The sequence below is a fragment of the Labrus mixtus genome, chromosome 24 (assembly GCF_963584025.1).
Source record: "Labrus mixtus chromosome 24, fLabMix1.1, whole genome shotgun sequence".
Classification (NCBI taxonomy): domain Eukaryota; kingdom Metazoa; phylum Chordata; class Actinopteri; order Labriformes; family Labridae; genus Labrus; species Labrus mixtus.
Genome location: NC_083635.1, coordinates 2,267,080 through 2,289,375, shown reverse-complemented (window position 1 = coordinate 2,289,375; position 22,296 = coordinate 2,267,080). Strand labels below are relative to the sequence as shown.

Sequence of the window (22,296 nt, the reverse complement as noted above, 5' to 3'; positions counted from 1 at the left end):
TTCTGCCTGTTCTAGGCCACTCAAATTATGCACGTGTGATTAGAGATGCGGTTGCGTCACCGGCTTGGTAGCTGGCACAGATGCAGAGTCAAGATGGATGCAACAAACATTTACTTTAGATTTTCAGAATAAAAGTAATGTCAAATAAAAAAGGGGTGATTTAAATTAAATGATTCGGTTACATACCATGAGGCATGTTGTGCATCTAGAAAATGTAATATAGGGATGCATTGATTTTAGAAATAAAAATAAGGACAGGAGATCCAGTCAGCTTTAGAATCACTTGGAATCATACCAATCATACCACACTTTAAATAGTGGCACTATGCACTGTATTGATGGACTTTAACAGGAACTACTAACAATTAATTGATTTTTATTATACCATTACAAGTAGGTTATAAAAGTCAAGGAACTTTATTCTATAACAATACTGTTAATAGTTATTTCCCTATAGGATTTAGGATTCCATTTTTTGTACCTACTGCAATTGCACTTTATAACGACTCCCCTTTAAGTAAGGACAGAAGACATTTCAACTTTTAAACTTCAGCCTGAGTTGCATATATCATATATCAAACTGTATTGTGGGCTCATGTTTATTTTGTATGGGTGGGATATGTATGTATATATATGTTGTGTTGTGTGTTTGTATGTATGCTGGCTGCTGGAACACCTAGATTTCCCTGCTGGGATGAATAAAGTATATCTTATCTTATATCTTATCTTTAACAAGTATAGCATCCTTTTAGGACAGTATGTACACAGTTGTCAATTTAAAGACATTTGCGTAAAAACATGTTCCTATTTATGGAATTTAATTGTAAGAAAAGTGTTTTTTTTCCTTCAGTTCCAAATATAAAGCTTATTTTATATCCCTAATTATACGTTTTTTATGCAGGATAATGTTGCATACTGACATTACAGCGTAAAAGGCTATTTACATGAAACTATTAATGTGGAAACAGGACCGGAAGTCAGTGTTAATCTTGTTTAACTTGTAGCATGCGCGCTCGGATCAGATACCGATCAGCACTTGGCAGGACAGCCGAGCCTGAGCCTGGCTTTGGCGCGCCTCATGTGCGGATGTGCCGACCTGCGCTGACGTCTTGAAAGGTGTAATTTCACAAGAGTTATGTCAACCACTCTGTATATATAAGGACATTGTCTGATTCTTTTTCAGGGGAATAACTTGACTGTTTACAGCTTTGAACATGTTTCCGGCTGCCTCTTGGACGGCTGCTTCCAGGCGCACCACGCAGCGTTACCTGAAGTGAAGCTGCAGGATGAGACGAGGGGAGGACGACTTGGACATCACGTTACCGTTTGTGCCGACGGCGTGATTTACAGTTTTCCACCATGGAGGAGAAGTTCAATAGACTCATCTTCATTCCCATTGCGGCGGTGCTTTTCTTAATGATTGGCTACCAGTATGTGTGCCCGTCCGACAGCAACACCTGCTACTTTAGAAGTGACGAAAAGGGGCTTTTTCAGCGCTATTCATCAGGGTTGGAGTTAGTTTACACAGAGCCGGAGGCGGACGAGGACCTTCCCTCCAAAATCACATCCAGATTTAACTTCACAGAGCGGGACCTGGACCGGCACATCGACTTCAACATCCGCGGGGACGACGTGATGGTGTTCCTGCACATCCAGAAGACCGGCGGGACGACGTTTGGGCGGCACCTGGTCAAGAACATCCAGCTGGAGCAGCCGTGCGACTGCATGCCCGGCCAGAGGAAATGCACCTGTCACCGACCGGGGAAAGCGGAGTCGTGGCTCTTCTCCAGGTTCTCCACGGGCTGGAGTTGCGGGTTGCATGCGGACTGGACAGAGCTCACCAGCTGTGTGCCGGTGGTGATGAACAAGAGGGACAAGAAGAATGCCCAAAAGAGCAAAAGGTGAGGTGTGACCTGCAGGACAGGTGTAGTCAAAGAGTAGGCACCCACTCAATCATTTGTGTTTGACTATATGAATACCCCTAATATAACAAGGAGCAGTTTTCATTTGATCACCCAATACAGTCATTCTTTCATTCCCTGGTGCACTAATTTGCTTCCTCCTTGTTTATTTTGTTGTAGTTGTAATTGTTTGTACTAACTCATTAACTGATTTCACTCATTCACTCATCACTGACTGACTCACTCAATCACACCTTAACTGACTGCCTCACTCAGCCCCCCACTCGCCCATTCACTCACTTGTTCGCTTGTATTCACACACTCACTTGTTCTCTCACTAACTCAGAATTTCTGCCGTCCCCTTCGCTCACTCGCTCACTCACTCACTCACTCACTCACTCACTCATTCACACAATCGCTCATTTATTCACTCAGATGATTCTTCAGTCAAATATCGACTATTCCCCTCACTCACTCACTCTTCATTGGCTCACTTCATTAATACCCTACTTTGTGCACGCTATTCACTTTTTCACTCTCTCATTTCACTCACTCACTCAGCCTCAGCTCATTTGCATTCACTTGTTCATATTCGTTACTGAGTCACCAACCAAGCAAATTACAAAGTACAGAGCTGATCTAATTGTTAATCAATCTTACGAGCCTTATGTAAAACACACGTTAATGACAAATCATTTGAGATATTTCAGTATCAGTCATATTTGAAGGGAAAAAGTCTTTCTCAGTTTCACCTCATCATAAATTGAATAACTGTAGGTTTTGGACTGTTTGATGAAGCGATGTGAGGAGGACACATTGGGCATTTTTCTGTGCTTTCCTGACGTGTTCTCTTTCCAGCGTTTGCTCAGTTGGCTCGATCGTGAAAATAATTGTAACAGACGCTTCACGAGCCTACAACAGGTGGTTCGTTTTGTCATTAGGTTTGCTTACCGAGAGGCACTTAGCCAAAGGTAAGAGGCTTTTAGAACAATGTGGGTTGTGACACCAATTTCTCCCTGGCATTCAATTACCTCTAGGTGTAGTCACGCCAAGCATATGTGCCCTTATTGGCATGTAACGTGGTGCTGTTAAAGCTGCTGTGTTAACAACGACCACACCAGCAGCTGTGTCTGCCAGCACATTGAGATCCGGACCGCATCCGTGTCTGAGGCTCTGTTTCAATTTTCTGTAATTACAGAACAAAGCTTAAGGGAGTAAATCACTTAAGAAGGCCAGGGTCCTCTGAGGTGTGCCGCCTGCGTGTTGAAGCCAATTTACCTTACAAAATTGGTTCAGAGAGCAAATCTCCATATGTTACCGAGAGCGTTAAAGGGGGTCGACAAGGACGGGGGAGCGCCTCAAAGAATCCTTCCAATCCATTAACTGTCCTCTGTGGCAGCCATCAGACTTCATTTAATGCTTTTAAATAATTTTGATGTGATGCCTCCGAGCCAGATCAGCACTGTGAGTGAATCAACAACACTCCAGTCAACACTTGTCAGCTCAATATAATAGTCAGTGGAAACTCAGCACTCATTACCGTTGGCACTTTGCTGTGTTCAAGACTGACTGCACACATAATTTGGCTTAAAATGTTTTTCAAAGTTTGAACAAAATCTGTGCTATGCAGCAATTTCCTGCTGCTAAGTGTCAATTTTTACTAATTATTTCGACAGGAAAGCAATGATTCCCACAAAACGCACTAATGAGTGGTGAATGGACTCTTGTGGGTGTTGACTTACAGAAAGATTTTTATTACAAACCGGGGAATATCCCTTATAATATGATACTGCACTGAGCAATCTTGAGAAGTGCTCACGGTAAATGTGATACCTCATTAATCCCTGCAGGGAAATACTGTCTGTACCCCCCACCCCGCAGGAAGGTCAGAGGTCATAGACGATCCTTAGCAGCTTTACGGGATTCAATGTCTTTCTCAAGGGCACTGCTGTCTGTAAAGGAAGTCATTAGAGGGTAATAATGCACATATTCTTTATATGAAGGTATTGATTTTGTCCTTCATGATCTATAGTCTTCTCATTAGAAATGCTCTGATACAAAATGTGTACTCAACAACTACACGTGCTAAACTTGTGCAGTAAAAAAAATACACATTATTGAAAAGTTGTAGGCTATACTACAACCTTATGTGGATATGAATATCTGGCCTACAAATAAGCTAAGCTAGTTTTCTGTATATTGGCTAAAGGATGTATTGTTGAAGAAACTAGTCGTTTTTAATTCAACTTATTTACCTTCTGTTTGAAATGGTTAAAATGACTTGTTCTTAAAATGTATTTAAAAACATATAGTTTTAAAAGGTGTTATCAGAAAACTTTTAGAGTTGTCATTTTGGTAGCTTTAACCAACATTACAGTCTAAGCTAGCAGTCTGCTGTTATTATTTACGTCTCCTAAACTGTAGTTATGTGTGGCAGACAAAATATATTGAATTACTGTTTTAGGCCAAAGGAATGATTTGTTATTATTGAAATCTATTTAGATCTCATTATTTCAACTTGACAGCTTCAAATGTGTAATGATAAAACAAGTGTGTGTGGACATTTTGCTAGCTTTAGCTAATGTTACACTCCGGCTTTTTTGTTTTCTGTTCTAAAAATATTTTGCTAGCTTAAGCTAACTTGACACTCTAGGCTAATAGTGTGCTGTTTTTGTTTGCGGCTTTAAAACAGTGTTATTTCTGATAAGGCCACAGCAGAAATATACAATTAATTCAACTTTAAATCAATAAATAAAAACGTTAAAATGTTTGACCTGAAACTCTGGAAGATAACAATTTTGTAGCTTTAATTTCAATTCAAACCAAGCAGTGTACTGTGGTCGTTCATCACTCTGAAACATTTATTTCAAGTGGGAAAGATAATATGTGCTCTACTTCTAATGCCTTGAATATTACAAGATTTATAAATGCCATCTTGTGCAGCTGTCAACTCTGATCGGAGGCAGAATTTATACATATATTTCAGAAGAAGGTATACAATTCTAAGCCAAATTCACCATGACTCATAACTCAATCTCTACCTGTGAAATTCTGAGTCACAACTTGCTTAACAGCCTGTCACATAAAGTTCTCATCTCTCTGGGATAATGCCTGCTCCATGCTCTGTCCACACTGTGATAAATATACATGTCGTATATATTGGGGAAACATTACACTCTACCCTTTGACCTGGAAATATACAAACTATGAAGTGAAGCCCTCCTGTCATTTTCGATTAAAACTGCAAAATAAAGACTCCTCAGAGCGTCTTGACTCGATGATGTGTTGCCACGAGGTTTCATGTTGCAGTTTTATCAGATCTGAAAGGCTCTTGTCCTGTCACTTTGGGGGATGTAGCTCTTCCGTGATGGACGGTGACGCACACAGTGATGGCAGCAGAGGGAGTTGAACTGAGTTGGTGCATGTGCGGGTCGTGTGTGTGTGTGTGTGTGTGTGTGTGTGTGTGTGTGTGTGTGTGTGTGTGTGCTGCTCATCTTAATACAATACTTAACTCTGCTCCATTCAGTCAGACCACACTACTTTGGATTTGCTTGTTATTCAGCTTTGATCCCTCTTGTTTCTAGGAGAAGTTAAGAGAGGTTAAAGAGAATTATCGATGTACTTTTACTCCAACTTGAAGTTTAGACATAACCACTGTGAGTATTTTCTTAAAGCCTGAATCATTTCATGTGCTTATGAAACACTCTAGTACTTATACCTAGTGTGACTCGAAAAGACAAATCAGCACATTGGTATCGAGCGATGACTATCGTCTTATACAAGTCACATACAGCACAGGGAATGCAGACAGTCAGGGATCAAACATCATGGGAACAGATGACGCCCACACCTATCTTTAGGCTGCATCCTGCAGGGTGTGATGTAGTTTGCAGAGTCTTATCTCAGCCCTCAGACTCTTCACCAGTTTATTTAACTCTTGAGCACAATTTACAAGTTGCAGCGCTCCTAGAAATCCTTATTCTACTTTACTGCATTTCAGGGAAATAGGTAAATGTCTGCACCTCACTTTTCTGTGGCTTATTTTCAGATGTTGATTCATTTTAAAGCTTCTGTGAGGAACTTCAATGTTATGACAAAGAGTGGCAATTTATCTCTTTGCTGATCTTGTCCCGTACAAGTTGGGCTCTGATTTATTTCTTTATTTAATTTAGAACACCAATAACCTCCATTTTCTGACCCTCAGCTGGGGTCAAAAGTCAAATATTTGTAAGTTTCTTAGCATCTTTACACTTAATAACGCTGCAGTTGTGTCCCCTGACACTAATGTTTTCTACTTCTTTTGTCATGTAATGGGGCTAGCAAACAGCTTTCAGATGTACTACAGCCACCGTCTGGCTGTAGTACCACCTCACTTCTATATGTAATGAAAAAAATATCAGCTGCATATAGTCATGATGGTTCTGAATAAAGAAGCGTCTGTCTGCTGTGACCTTGAAGTCACCTCTCTCCTACACAATTTACAGGTGTTAATACAGATACATGAACAAATGAAGATTACAAGACTTGTAATGTAATAACTGCAAATGTTTCATATTTTCAAATATAATTGTAGTATTCAGAAAGGATTTTATTTGAATGGCATATGAAAAGTTAAAAGTGCAGAACAATCTACAAAGGGAAATTGAGAGAATTTATTGGGCTCTTTTTTTAGAGCGGACTGGTTGTCATTCATAAGGAGAAGATAATGAGATTTGTAATTCACCTCATGTAGGGTTTTCCTTATGTTTGCTCCTTCCTTTATCCATTCACCCCTGACTTAACACAAGCCGCACAAGCTGCATTAACCTGCATCCTTCCATCCTCCCTCCTTATGTCTGGTAATTTCCTCCCTCACTCACAAACTTCAGTGAGTAATACGTGGAAGGTCAAAGTAGTTGTTGATGGGGTGCACTGCTGGTCAGAGGCTCCCGCGGGGCTGTGCTCCCAGCGTGGGGCGACAGCATTCACATATCGCAGCGGGCTGTAAAAATCCTGTAAGGCCAGACGTCAAACACACTTGAATTGCCGGACCGCCCTGTTTGTCCTCGGCAGGCCGCCTCACACTGAGCAGTCAGAGAGTGTAACCTTATTACTGACCTCATTATTTCAGATTAGTGCGGAGAATGCAGTCTTGGCCAAAACACAGATCTGCCTGAGTCTAATTAGCCCAGTTCATTTTGAACCAAGTTAAGGTGGTTTTAGCTATTAATTTGGCACAAAGGACCTATTATGATGATGATAATGACACTATGGACTTTAAAATATGCAAAAATATGCAGGAAGTTGACAAGATTTTGTCAAACTGGAAGGAAAACTATGGTGGAAAAGATGATTGGCCCAAGGAGGAAAAGGTGATTTGCAGTTTCCTCTTGTTGAACCATGTTTTTCTTAAATACTTAATAGACTATGTGTTGAAAAACATCTGGTTCCAAGTTTTTGACATTAATCTCCCCTTAGAGATACTCTAAGTCAGTTTAAATCCTCAGCCAAAGAGAGCAGAGAGATATCAGAGAGGGATGTATATTGTTGAGAAAATGTGTTTGGAGTGTGAAGCAGAGAGTATTTCTTAAACGCTTTAGGTGTAATACTGCCCTTTTACTGTCAACGCTGCTTTTGACTGTACTGTCACTCTCCAAGCTTACACATCAAGTTATTTCAGGCTGCTGACAACCACACATTGTTGTAAAAAAAAAAAAAAAAAAAAAAAACTCAACGTGACAAGAACGTGGATTGTCAAAAATATGTGACCTTCAGTGGCCGGCAATCATTCAAACTGTTCCCAGCGGATGTGTTCTGACTTAAAGGGAGACTTTAAAGGTAGAAAATAGCACATTCTTGCCCGTGTAATTAAAAAAAGGATTGTTGAACAGTGAATTACAAGCTTGTTCAATTCAAAACACTCACGTTTTTCTAAAGAAGCTTTACTTGATCTAGATTGGACCATGTAGTGGATACGTGTTAGATTATGTTTGCAAAAGTTAGATTACTAGAAGAATCAAGTTAGTTCACCCCCTTCATGAGTTACCTTCTTCCATTTAAAATAAGCTTTACCAGTGAATTTTTTCATCTACTTGCCACCTTGGCTGGTAAGTCAAAAAGTTAATTTTGGACCCTGTTGGTGTTGGATTTTGTACATTTCACATTCAGCACTGTTCAGGAGACAGTTTGAAATTCACTGAAGTCCTGATTCGTCACCTCTCGTGGGTGGACAAGTATGCATACAGTACCTGACACCAGAGTTTTATTTTTGGCAGTAGGTGAATGTACAGGTCCTTTGGGAGATCCTATGCAGCAGCCTGATTGTGTGATGTAGGATGATAAGGTATGGAAATCTCTTCAAGTAGTTTGTGTTTTAGCCGATCCTTCTACCTCTGTAAAGTAGGAGGAGGTAGTGACGTCCAGTGTTTGGTGTAGGTGTAGACATAACATTTGTTGGACATTTTTTCCCAATATCTGCTTTGACAATCTCGCGGTAAACGTGACCTTGATCATACATGTCACTGCAGAAAGATAATAATGTTAGCAGTAAGGCAGAACAGAGCGCTGAGTGACATCTGAACTCCCAGTGGTGGGAGGAAAAAGGGGAATTTGTAGTTTTAGAAAATATTAAAGTACATTGGTATTAATTAATGAATGTGCTATTGGTTACATAGATCCTGTAAAAGGAGTTTTATCTTCAAAGTCATTAGCTTTATCTTTAGATTTACATGTAAATGTAAAGCTAATGAATACAACTGATAGCTTCAGGGGGACATCTATGTGTTTATTAGTTTTCTAGTTCTCAAATACCATCGGTATTAAGTGATGAATAATGGACTTTTAAATCCTGTGAGGAGTTTTTATCTGCTTATGAAACAGACTGAAATTGATGCTGAAGCCTCTTCATGACTTACAAAAGCAAACATGAACATCACATGGTTGATTACCATAAAATCCAAAATATAAGCCACAGCGGTATACAAGACGCAGTCTGTTTTTAGTGGGCTCCCAGGGGTATTAAGGTACAAACCGTCTTTTTGTTTCTTGATTTCCAATTAGTATTTACTTTATAAATCCCAGAGGGGAAATTCAGCTGCACACTCTGTTATTCACACACATACCAGTACATGCTCAAACAGGACATGCATTTCAGGAAAGGTGTCAGAGTGAGGGGGCTCCACACAGGGGGCACCCCGGCAGGAAAGTGAAGTGGCATCTCTCCAGCATCAACTTTGGTCTGTACCAGGACGTGAACTGTCAACCCTCAGGTTCACAACCCGAGTCTCTACAGACTGAGCTAATGGCCGAAATTCAAGTTTTCAGATGAAAAATAGAGTGTGAGTGCGCCTATACACCGGATTTTAAGGTATTTCTTTATAGTACATTTAGTCAGGGCCTAGTCTACTATCCTTATATTTGACAGTTTGTCAAACCATTTCATTTGAGTCCATAATTAAAATACTCAAAGTCAAATCAAAGTAGGTTGTTTGTCAGTTTTGATGTACTTAGTTTTGATTTATTTTATTGACATTGATGTCAGTTTTAAAATATTAATGTACATATACATCTTTGCTGACTACACATCTACCTTTCTTACCCCCAGATGTGCATACACATCATTTTATGAATGTCTTTTGAAAATGCAATATTCATGTAAAAAATGATCTGTTATCTTATCGGCCGTTATCGCTATCGACTCAAAGAAATTCTTTTAGTGCAGCCCTAGTAAAATCATCTTATTTTGGTGTCACTGGAGCTTTTTACGGTAACTTGGTCTTGGCAGGACACAGTAGCTCCCTGTGCTTTAAGCTTCTGCTAGCTAGCATATAGATATTATCCTGGGAATTTTATGGAAAAACCAGACTAAAAGTTGAACACTCCAAGGGTTTTCTTTTCTTCATTTGGAGCCTTTTACTTTTTTCTACTAGCCATCGTGACATTTCTTGCCTTTTGAAGTGACACCCCTTTCCTCATTAACTTTAACTTTGCACAGGAAGTATGAACTGCTCTATCACTCCAGTGAGCAATTACACATCCTGTTACAATCATTTGCATACTGCTCTGCATCTAAGATCTTTCTCTGGCTGGGATGGCAGATGAACAATTATCATGATTTTCTTTGTAAATACACCATTTATTATTCCACTTTATGGTTGACAGTCTCTTTGCATATCTGCTTTGTTCAGCTGAAAACTGATTCCTCTTTTTTTATGACACCTTTATTTAAAATCTGCATTTTAAACTTAAACCACAAACACATTGTAGTACATTAGTGTGAACACGACAATGAACTGATAATGGTTTCTGATACCATGTTATGCCTGCACTGGTAGATTTTATTGTTAGTTTTTACCACTATTGTTGACACATGTCTATGGTTGGGGGGGGTTCTTTTGGGTAAATCACATTATCAATGTCTTATTTGTAATTACTGCAGGGTCAATTTAATTCAAATTCAAAGTTAGGAAATCACTATCTCAATTTTTCCCACATTTACATTTGTTCCTTTTTTTACGAGTTTATTATTATTAACTAAATTAGTACTAATTGTGGTTGTGGTTAACTTCAACCCTGGCCTTTTTATCCTGTTTTTTCTTTTTTTGCTACTTAATTTGCCACTCGAATCCCTGCGAAATATCCTCACTTATTTTACTCTTTTATTATGCATGGTAGTCATAATGACCAAAAAATATTGTACGCCTTAAAGGCCTTATTGCAATTGTTACAAAACATCTCATAATTATAAGTAAATGTGGTAAAAATGTGCGGGAAATGTTTGTAATATTTTGATACTTTTCTATTAGTGTGTGAGAATAAAATGAAAGATTATCTGATCACTTTAAGGGAATATTGGACTTCAAAGCTCCAAAAAGATTATTTTTTAATTGGCAGAAATAACCTTCCAATGAATAGCATCCATTGCAGTGCATGTTAAAGGTTATGTTTTTAATCACCTTTCAGAGATGTGCTGCTGGAAAATGCTCTAACATTAAGTGAGAACACTGAATGAGACAACAAGGCATCCTATTTGGATTCAATGATTAACTCCTCATTTATACACGTGTAGTCAATGAATTGTGAGATATACAGCTTGTTCAAACAGAACATTGTCGTGTTGTTTCTGTCAAATCATCCCCCTGAGTGCACGCCCTTCATGACAGTAAGCAGTGTCTAGTATTCTTGTGAGAAATGTGAGATTTTCAGAGGATCTATGTAATCTCTACACTCCTTAGGGGGATTAGGGGCAGCCGAAGACAGGTTTTATTATACCAGGAAGGAGGAAGGAGGGGGGGTTTAATCTAGAAGTCCAGATTTATTCAGAAACCTGTCGACGGGATTCCTTTTGATAAAACATTGTAGAAAGGAGGGAAAACATCACCGAGGCTGCACAGAACATTATTAGTGGCTTTCCATCAAACATTAAACTCTTTGTATGAATTGTATCAGCTGCAACATCTTCTTCTTTTTAATGCAAGCATTATGTTTTTGCCTGAACATGCTTAACCTAAACTATCAAAACTTTCTGTGATTTTCCAGAGTAGCAATTAAAGTTAGGACTCAACCTGTTAAGCCCTCAAGGCTTTGCAGGAAAACCATAAAGCAGTGTTTGCAGCAGGCAGCCTTCACATATCTCTAAAAAGTGTATTTCCTTTCAGAAATTCTTTAGGACTTTGTGTGGGTAGAAGTGACCTTTGCAGAGTACAGTCTTCCATTTATCCTTCCCATATCTACATGGACCTCGAAGACGGGCTGACACCTCACAAAGCTGCAAAGATTAAGATGTCAAGCAAAGGTTAAGGCTAAGACGCTAAAGCTACTAAAGCTGCACACGGCAGGTTGTTGTGTGCGTGGATGTCCTCGACTCGTGGGTGTATTTAAAGACTCGCTGAACTCTGAAAAATGTAGCCACCTGAAATGCAACCGTATACAGATTGTGCAGCCATGTTGTTTTATTGTTTAACCCTGAAATGCTGTGCTTAGTTTGGTTTGTTTAAGTGTATGTAAGAGGCAGCTTCTCACATAGTCTATCACCTAGTTTTCAGCTAAACCACATCTTCACACCCTCGCCTGCCCGGACAACTCGTCTTTCTGGAAGTGTTCTCGGCTCCCTCTTCTCCGCGCCAGTATCCCTGGGGCTTTTCTCTTTATCGCCTAAAATAGCATCTCATATCTGCGACCGATGAAGATCACCGTGTGGCACCAAGTCTCCTTGCTCATCATTTCTCTCCTCACACACCCCCCCTCCCTCTCAATCTGTACCTCTGTATGATTTATGAAGCAATGTAAGCTGCCGATATTCCCTACAACTGGGTTATGTTTTAAAGGGGAGCAGGGCACCATTGACAGGTCATTTAATGCTGAAAGAGTGTGTTGTGGTGTAGTTTGTAATGTGTGTGTATGTGCGCCCGCTTGTTGGACAGTGATCCCGCCCTGCACAGATGGGGATGGGGATCATCTTGCCTGTAATTGGCAGACAAAGATTGAATTAGTACAAGCGAGAGAATCAGATGAGTGGAAATGGATCTCGCTTGACCCCGTGGTCTGGATAGTGGTGTGATGAGTGTTCACTCTGCGTCTTTGCAGCTGAGCAGCTACACTCGGTCATCTTGATAACGTCCCCTTTAACGTGCAAGCCCGGCTGTTGCTGCATTTGCTCCCTCTGACATTCATCTTCTAATTCTCTTTTTGAGTCTCATTTAGCTTTCTTTAATTTTTTTCTAGGAATTGTGTCTTGCTGCTGTAATTCTTCCCATTTCTTACTCCCATGCCTCAGTGGTCACACATTCACCCTCTGTCAAGCTGGCTAAGCTGAAAACTGAACCAGGCCAGCATTTTATCTTCTTTGTCAAATGAAGTGTTATCCACAAAATCCTTTTTGGTCTAAAGGCTTCTTTGCTAAGAGGCTCATTAAACACTTCTCCTTTCACTGCTAACATGTCCATTTCAAGTAAAGATCTGTTTATATTTCCGCTGTGTTGGTGTGGTTTGATTTGCTTATATTGACTGTGAAGTTGACTACAACAGCTATCAGATGAGAATGTAACATTAGCGAAGTCCACTCTTAACAAGTGGTAAACAAAGACAAAAACAAGCAGACAGTGAGTAAACAAAAACATTAGAGCTACAACCAAAGCAATCTGCTGAAAGATGCTAAAAGGCTCCATCCAACTGAGGAAAAATGCAAAGTGGTATAGATTGTTGTTGGCCCACCACTAAAACCAGCCCCCTTTGACATTCGGTCGTCTGAACCATTGTTGTATGTTTTACATTTGATCAGGTATAGGTTTAAATCACATTGAGAAAGAAACTAAATATGGATATTTGAAAGCTGGGACGGTTAATTATGAGTCATAAATCACTTGTCTTCTCTTTGGTGTCACTTGTGGTGATAACCAGGAATTGTTGTTTTTTTTTTGGACCTCAGTCTTACAGCGATCCAGACATCGTCTTCGTCAACGCACTTTCGACGGTTTGCCTTCATCTGAACTTAAAGTTTGTAATTATTTGTTTTCAAAGACAGGCCTTGGTTTTAGAACTCTGTGTTTGGTCTTTGCGCTGACTTTTACCCAAAACTCAATAGTTATAAAAAAGAACACTGCAAATGGAAAGGCTTTTATCAGTAGGCTGAATCACCAGTCAGCAAATGGGACATTAAATGAATTAGCAATCTTCAGGACTATAATTAAGGGATATTTTTACTCTTATTTAATCACAACTTGTCCTCTTAGATATTGGGGTTCATTCACTTCTATTTAATGAGACTCAGACTCCCAAACTTTTGTCAAAACTCATCACCGCCGAGGGGCATTTCAAACTTTTTTTTTTTATTCAGGAGATAAAATGAAACCATTAAAAAGAGAGCATGTGAATAGAGTCTGGTAAGACATTAGGGCAGAAAGTAATTCCCTCTTGGCAGCAGTGGAAGAGGGATCCCTTGTGGGTACAGAAACACCTCTAAAATGGATTTGATCCAACTGTGCGAGTTATCAACACCCTGCGTCAGTGTGAAATCGATGTTCAGTCCTGTGCTTGTTTCCAGAGTCGCTTCTTCTCACAACTTGGTTGATTGAAATGGCGTCTAAAGCGATATTTTGTTGTATTATGAGGCAGTGAAACTATTCTTTAGAAACACATGCTTCAAGTTAAAGCAACATTTTTATAATTTTAATTAATAATGAACTTCAGTTTTTTTGTTAGTCTAGGTACTTTCTGAATAGGCTGCATCTTCGACAGCATAAATAGGTTCCATCAAGGCTTTTATCACGAGATGACTGTCCTTGATGCTAGTGAGTGAATTAACAAGGCAGATATCGATCTTTTTGCTGCGAGTTTCCTCTGTAGCTTTTTGATGTTGATTTAGAGAGCGAGAGAGAGACAATCAGAGAGAGACACTCAGAGAGAGGCCGATCAATAGTGTTTGCAGGTTTGCTGTGTAGAGAAAGGTGACAGGCAGCGAGAAGGGCATGAGCGAGGCGGTGGATTGATCTGCAGCAAAATGCGACAAGTTGATTTTTCTTAACCGTAAGAATGAGCACACACACACACACACACACACACACACACACACACACACACACACACACACACACACACACACACACACGTGCGTGTTTTGAGAGACTGTGTCAATGTAAGAGTAGATTTAGAGTCTTGTACATGCACTAAAATCTGTCAGTGTTTGACTTGATTGACTTGATCAATCAGGTATCTTAAACGGATGAAAAATGTTCCCACTTTGTTCTGTTCAGGTCTGAAAGCATGGAAAGCCATTTAGCACATTAGCGAAGGGCTCAGGCATCTTCATGGAATAAACCAGAGCTGAATGACAGATGATGTTTCAGAGAGATGGCGTGGAAGAGTTGTTTTAGTTTAGGGAAGCCTTATCATCCAACATACTGACTGACATGTGCAAAGATGGTGCGAGGATTTTATGTTTCCACTAAATCAAATTTCTTCCATGTTTTATAAAAGCATGTCTATTTGCAGTTCTAAAAGTGTCCACTTGAGGCTGGCTGCAGAAGCCACAGAGGTCACATACAAACCCCTAATTAAAATGCCTATTTCTACAGCCTGGTTAAAAAAAAAGATTTTGTGTGATTAGTTCATGTTTTTATTGACACACACTCTACAGGGAGAGCTTTTTTATATAACACATCTGATTTGATTGTATGAAAGATAAGAGTTATGTATAATAAGGGATGTGACTGCCAGGAGGATCATGGATCATCATCAGCTCTGTCTCTGTGCCTTGTGAGCATTGTATAGCATTTAGCGGCTAAAAAGTTTGACGCAGGAAATGGTGGAGACCAAACCAACGAGTTCATATTTGAAGTATGTTCCTGGAGTGGATAGATATACAACTTAATACATCGCTAACACGTTGGATCATTATGTCCTACTGGGGAGGCCATCATTCTTTTCAACTGTAATTAATGTTGTAAAATACAAGAAGTGACGCTTTCTGCATGAGAAAACATCAGCCGCTCATCTGATGAGTAATTATTCCTGACCTTCATAATGTGACCCTGCCGTTGTCGCTGACACGGGTAAGAGGAGCGCTTTGACATTTGCTGCTCTTTGTCAATAGGTCATGATGAAAGCACAGATGCACAAAGGCCGGGTAGCATGGACATTTATTGATCCGGCTGTCTAGTGGTTAGCTGTACAGATAGATGATAGGCACAGGAGGAGGAAAAAGACTGAGCTCTTTTCCAGGAAGTAGAACGAAGGCCGCTTTGCGAGGCGATGGTGTGTGTTCATCCATCTCGGGCCGTCCGGGATCAACCCCAGCGTAGATGGCAGAGTAATTCACTTAGCCTGCACTGTGGACGGCCATTATCTGTGGGTGGTGTGTTTGTCTGCGGGTGTGTTCTGCCATGATATCATCCTGACACACACTTAAGAATACATCACAGCTGGTTGATATCGGCCGTCTGGCAATAATGGCTAAATTGTTGACCTTCTTAGGCTCTTTGGCTGCACATTCTATGCTCACAACTTCTCCTCCAATTCATCAAATTTCAGAGTGTAATTTTAAAAGTGTGTTACATTATTTAGCCTTTACCAAACATTTCATATGTTTAGCCACCGAATAGAAATATTCCAATAATTCAGTTCCTCTTTTAGTCGTGTTTTTCATGAAGAAAAGTAAAATCGTATTTTCAGAAATAGCAACGGGTAATGCTTTTAACGCAAGGAAAACTTTGCACACACGTATTTTGTATCTATTCTGTGTGAAAAAAATTAAATCTAGGGCATTATGATCTTGGAAAAACTACGTTTTCCCATAATGCACCTTTGGCATGGAAAGTATTTGTCATATAAGTGCTCAAATTGAGTAGTTTAAGAGTATCATAAAGAATGTGGTGACAGAGGCATGTTGTTGTATTTCCTAGGTCATTTAAAAGCCAGTTGTAAATTGTTGTGCTTTTCCCATGTTGTGTAATTAAATGTGTTTTATGTGTTTTAGGGTTGTACAGGTCTCTCTTATAAAAGAGATTTTTAATGTCAGAGGGATTTCCTGGTCAAAAAAAAGGGACGATGTGTAGATAAACCTGCTGAAATAAAGCTAAAGCTTCTTACAACAGAGCTGAGCTAGAGGCAGGAAATCATGAACTAAAACAGTTAAGAAAAGAGAGAAAATGGATGAGACCCTAGGGCAGGTAGGGCATAGCAGATGATTTTGCCATATCTGGGTAGATGATGATGAGGAAATGTGTTTCAGGTGTGCAGTAGGTCAGTGCATGTGAAAAGGTGGCAGTACACTGAGGACAACTGCTGGACAGGGAGGGAAATGCTTTTCGAGGTGATCAACATGCTAGAAAACATGGCTTTATGTGTCAGTATATAAAAGTAACAGTGGTAGTATCTGATAAATAGAGCATTATCTCAGACAATAAAGATTCATTTCTGCCTGAACAATCACTGTTTTAAGAAACAGAAGGTTGAGATAAGATAAGAAACGTCCAAAATGACATCGCAGTAAAACAACAACGGAGTCTCACATTTAAGTGAAGTAAAAAATATAAAGTGTTAAGAGTTAAATGCAAATGAACTGCAGACGAGAGCAATACTTTAAGTACAAATGAATTTAAAACAGCTGCATCAGTATAAAAGTGTATGTAAATAACACTGGAGTTAGTAGCTTTGTTCTGCATCACTACATCATGATTCAATGATGCCTGAACAACATTTTTTAATCGCCTGATAAGTTAGTGAGAATGAGCTTTTACTCTTTGTTCTGTTAAATCACTTTAAGGGCCAGATGATTTTATTTTATAGGGTGTTAGTTTTTTCAGTTAAAGAGAGGGTAAAGGGTGTTAACATATCACTTTAGAATTGCAGCTCACACATTTACAGTGTGATAAACTCTGTATGTGAGTGCCTCTTAAACGTGCAGCAAAACTGACAAACACATACATCTGATCAGTCCTGGGAATGGTGTGAAGTGTGTTTTGACACATTATCTCTGTTCATTTTTTCTCCAAAAAAAATATATTACAGCCGTTAGTTTGTCTTAGTGGTTCTGCTGTGCATGTTTAACGGCATGCTCAATCATAAAAATTCTTTAACAGTTACAATGAGTTATACCCCCCCCTTCTTATAATGGTCATAAAATCTCTTAGTTGGTCCAAAAAAGGAAAGTAAACTATAAGATATACATCCTGATCATTTTTTTAGGCACTTAGTGACTAGAATCCAAGCAAGATCTTTCAGGGCGCTGGTGGTGCAGTGGTTAGTGCGCACGCCCCATGTACAGAGGCTATAGTCCTCCAAGCAGGTAGCCCAGGTTCGAATCTGTGGCTCCTTTCCCGCATGTCATTCCCCTCTCTCTCTCTCCCTGATTTCCGACTCTATCCACTGTCCTATCTCTCCAATAAAGGCACAAAAAGCCCAAACAGAAATCTTTAAAAAAATTAATCATTTACAATCTTTATTTATTTTATTTGTATCTTTATTAAAAAAATAAGATACAAATCCTCCCACATCTTGTTTCATGCAGTAACTACAAGAGTCCAACCAAAACAAATGGAAAAAGGTGAACAAGAAGGCACACCGCTCCTCCACCCTGGTCTCTATGTGTTACTTAGAAAGTGTACGTTTCTTATTGTGTTGTAGCAGAAGACGCTCTCATTGACACTGTAGACAGGTTCTAGGTTTAAACAATGGCACGCTGAATGGCCTTGCTCACCTAATTACACAGTCAGTCTAAATCTGTTTTGCACAAAGACATTCACAAAGAGATCCTATTTTGGGAGAGCATCCAGCTCCAGCATCGGTGTTCTGGGCCAAACCCAGTCCACAGAGACTCGCTCGTGAGCAGAGAAATCAGGTAACAGGTAGTAAAGGAAAGAAACATCAACAAGTAAAAGAGTATAGAGGGAAAACTAAACCATTTTTTATGGGCTTTAAAGGAGGAATTACCAGAGCACCGCTGCAGTAAAATGTCCTTGAATCTGATTCTTTATTTAGAGGTTGAATAAATGCCCCTGGAAGGTAAACTGCAGCCCTGTGAAAGGAAATAAAATGTTCCGCTTTTCATTCAGGCTTCATTTTTTGTGTTTTTTCCGTGACACCGCAGGTCACGGTGATCTTTGCGCCCAAGACGAACGTTTTCAATTCCCCTTTTATCTCTGTTTTCTTCCCTTTGAAAAACTTTTATTTATTTTCGAAAATGGCTGCTGAATTTCTCCTGGCGCTGACTCCTTGAGTCACCTTCGTGTTATGCCGGTCATCACTGAGCGCCATAGATAAGAGCTAAAAGCTGTTTGTCAGTTGAAAGCTTCTTTTTTTTTTTTTCGTGCCGCTGGGTTACAGCAGTTTTTCGATGTGTCGTTCATGGCAGATCAGAGCGAGCGAGAAACAGGAAAGGTGGTAGAGACAAGGGAGAAAAAACTAATTACCAGAGGTAGGCAGGAGCAAATTAGTGATAATTTCACATCTGTGGGTTATTAAATGCTATACATGCTTGGTTTGCATTGCATTCTTTGTCATTATTCTCTAACACCTCCTACCTCAGACACACTCCATGATGTTTTTCATTTAAACCCTAATCACACCTGCAGCGCTCTCCTTATACTTCCAGCGCCGCAGCAGTTCTTCCGGCTCATATTTCTGTTTTATCTGCAGCAGGAAATGAGAAATTTGATGTAGCCTTTAGTTTCATACTTCCTCACTGTGTTGAAAATGTAGCTCATGGTGTTTGGCACTGCACGCTATCTTAACTGAAGACGGTTTGCTCGTACAAAAAAAAAAAAAAAGTATTTCATTTATGTGCGGAGAGAAAAAAGTCAAGTTGAAGGAGTTTGAGATGAACACAAATCTGTGGACTTGCTGTCTTTTCAAGCAAAAGTGTATATAAAAAAAAAAGTTAGCTAGCAGGTTTAGCTAAAGATGAGAGTACTCAAAGGGGGCACACATGGCTGAATGGATAATATCATTTAAAAACAATTGTTCCATATTCTAACAAATATGAATATTTGTTCCTTTTTAAACTGACCATCTCTTGACTATAGCGTCATTTTTGGAATATGAACAAAAAAGTGATAATGATCTTATGTCAGTGAAAAGGAAAATGTAGATGGGCTATGTCTTTATCCCCAAGATATCAAAGTGCTTCAGACCTACAGTGGAAAGTGAGTTAATGGATTTACTTATGAGGGGAAAAGCTGGCTTGATAATGGATTTGTTTCCTCCATGTTTTAAAACGTTAAATCTCCACTGGTTCTAGCTTCTTAAATGTAAGGATTGAATCATTTGCCTTCTCAGTAATGATATAAAGAATTTTGCTCTGAGCATGTTAGTTCAACACAAGTTAGCATTTTGAAAAAGTGGCGACCTTTTTTAACTTCTTTGTTTCAGTACTTTTCTGTACAATGATCGATGAACTAGTAGTTACAGTCCGAGCCTGTCGTTGAGCGACTGCAGGCTCAAGCCCTTATCTGACGCGTCCCTTTTTCTGTCTGCACAGGAACTTCTACTACATCACCATGCTACGCGACCCTGTGTCACGCTACCTCAGCGAGTGGAAACACGTGCAGCGCGGGGCCACTTGGAAAACCGCTCTACACATGTGTGACGGCCGGCCGCCCACTCAGGACGAGCTCCCCGCCTGCTACAGCGGTGAAGACTGGACAGGTGTGGCTCTGGCCGACTTCATGAGCTGCCCTTCTAACCTCGCCAACAACAGGCAGGTGCGTATGCTGGCTGACCTCAGCCTGGTGGGCTGCTACAACATGTCCTCTGTCAGCGAGCTGGAGAGAGGCCGTGTGCTGCTAGCTAGTGCCAAAGCCAACTTACGTAACATGGCTTTCTACGGCCTGACGGAGTTCCAGCGGAAGACGCAATACCTGTTTGAGCGGACGTTCGGCCTGCACTTCATCCGGGCCTTCACGCAGATCAACAGCACGCGGGCAGCCAGCGTGGGAATCAGCGAGAAGGTGCGGTGGCGAATCGAGGGGCTCAACGCACTTGACGTGGAGCTGTACGAGTACGCCAAGGAGCTGTTCCTGCGGCGCTACCAGTACAACCGTCAGAAGCAGCACCAGGAGGAGCGCCTCAGGAGGTGGCAGGAGAGGCAGCACAGGCAGCGTATGCACAGGACCTATCTTGCTGCACTGTGGAGACTAGGAGGAGGAGGAGGGGAGGAGGCGGAGGAGGAGGTGAAGGTGCAAGAGGAGATAACCACGACAGAGGACTACAGCAGCCAGGTGGTGCGGTGGTGAGGAGAGCACAGGGACCAAAAAACACAAACACACTGAGTGATGGCTGGTTGATTCATCGTGCTTTACTCTCCTCCCTCCATCTCCTGCTGTCTCTGCTGTGAATCTGCCAAAACCTCCTGCCCTCATAGCCTCATAGCGCTTTGTCGGACTGCCGAACGGTGTCTTAATATTTATGATGGATGTATTTGTCATGGCAACATAAAACATTTTGTATTTGTTTTTTTCTTATGGCTATTTTTATGCACTGCAGTTGTGAATTTGTCTTTATTTATTCATTAGCAAGTGCTTTGAATGTTCTCAGAGCGGTGGAAATGTTTCTCAACTTTCGCTAATAATTAATAGAACTGAAAAAATAATGTGCGTCATGAGAGGGCGAGTTTTAGTCTATTTTAAAAATGGTGGCTGACTTGAAGGGTCCTCTGTGTCATGTTTGTGATCTAGCGCCGTGTTGATCAGTGAAATCTTGTAGTTATTCTGTGGTGTTTGGCTTCATAAGACTATCAAAGCACAAACTTGGCAATAGTCTGCAGTGTTTCTTTTTCTTTCAACTGAATAAGCTGAAACTTACAGAAACAATCAAGGCAATTTCTTGCAGGAAAATGTGTTCAATAAAAATATGCAGCACCCAGTGATGTAAATGTGTCCCTGGTACGCATGTGTACATGAACGTGCTCTGCCTTGCTCCTTTTTTTCACAGCATGTTCTCACCATAAAAATCTGAAATCTCCAAGCCGTGTGCCAACTTCTTCCATACATGCACGCACAGACAGACACACTGACGCACACTGATGAGGCGTTTCTTTTTTAAAGGGGGAGCTGTGGCCTGAAAGACAGCCTGTCAGAGCAGTTTTCAGCGCTCTTACATCACAGAGAGAGAACATTGGTATTTCCACCATTAGGGCATTGATCACAGGCTCTTCACTTCCAAATTGATCATTTAAAGTTCAATTGACCATGACGCTGGCGCTGCAGAAAATAGAAGAAAGCCAGCGGCTTGCTGAACACTCCCCCCCTCCATAATCTGACAAACATACAGTTCTCAGCTCAACTGACGTTCAATTTGCACTCCAGAAAGAAAAACAATCTATTTCAACACCTTTCTGCAGACAGCAGGCCTTTGAGATGTTAGTTGCAGGAGTGATTGCTTTATATTAATATCCTGTGGCTGTAATAAGCACTTCCCGACCACTCGGCGCAGACGTTTTGTTCATGAGGAGGAAAATGAGGATGAGGAGGAGATCAGTCAGGAGGCAGAAAAGGAAATGGCTATGTCCACGGACCAAAATAGCCTCTCCATCCTCAGCTGCTGTCTCTATTCTACTTACAAAGCATGTTACAGAGAAAGATTAGACTTATATAAGCCTATGATAGTGACACCATGTACACATGCACAAAGTGAAGTGACAAGATACCTTAAAACATGACATTGACACAGCTTTAAAGCATTTTAAGTTGTGATCCCAGCCATCAAGCATGGCAGCATAATGACAAATTGTATCCAGGATGAAGCAGTTTGCAGACAAATAATGTAAGAGCTTCCTTTATCTACGGACGATGTTGACAGGTAGGATTTGTTCCGGGAGGTTGGATGAAGATAAATGAACGCTTGGTGCCTCTTTGTTCTCTCAGATTTGTCTTTGTAGTGAAACCTTTTTGTCCATTCATGTTCTGTTATGAAGTAAATGTTCTCT

General features: G+C 40.4%; 1 protein-coding gene across 1 annotated transcript; it reads left to right on the top strand.

The window, feature by feature from the left end:
• Positions 1-1,025: 1,025 nt before the first annotated feature.
• Positions 1,026-21,335, top strand: LOC132959697 (heparan-sulfate 6-O-sulfotransferase 3-B-like). Its single transcript, XM_061032881.1, has 2 exons — positions 1,026-1,901; positions 19,852-21,335. The coding sequence occupies exons 1-2, from the start codon at positions 1,360-1,362 to the stop codon at positions 20,603-20,605; spliced, it is 1,296 nt and encodes a 431-aa protein (XP_060888864.1). The 5' UTR covers positions 1,026-1,359; the 3' UTR covers positions 20,606-21,335.
• The last annotated feature ends 961 nt before the right edge of the window (positions 21,336-22,296 follow it).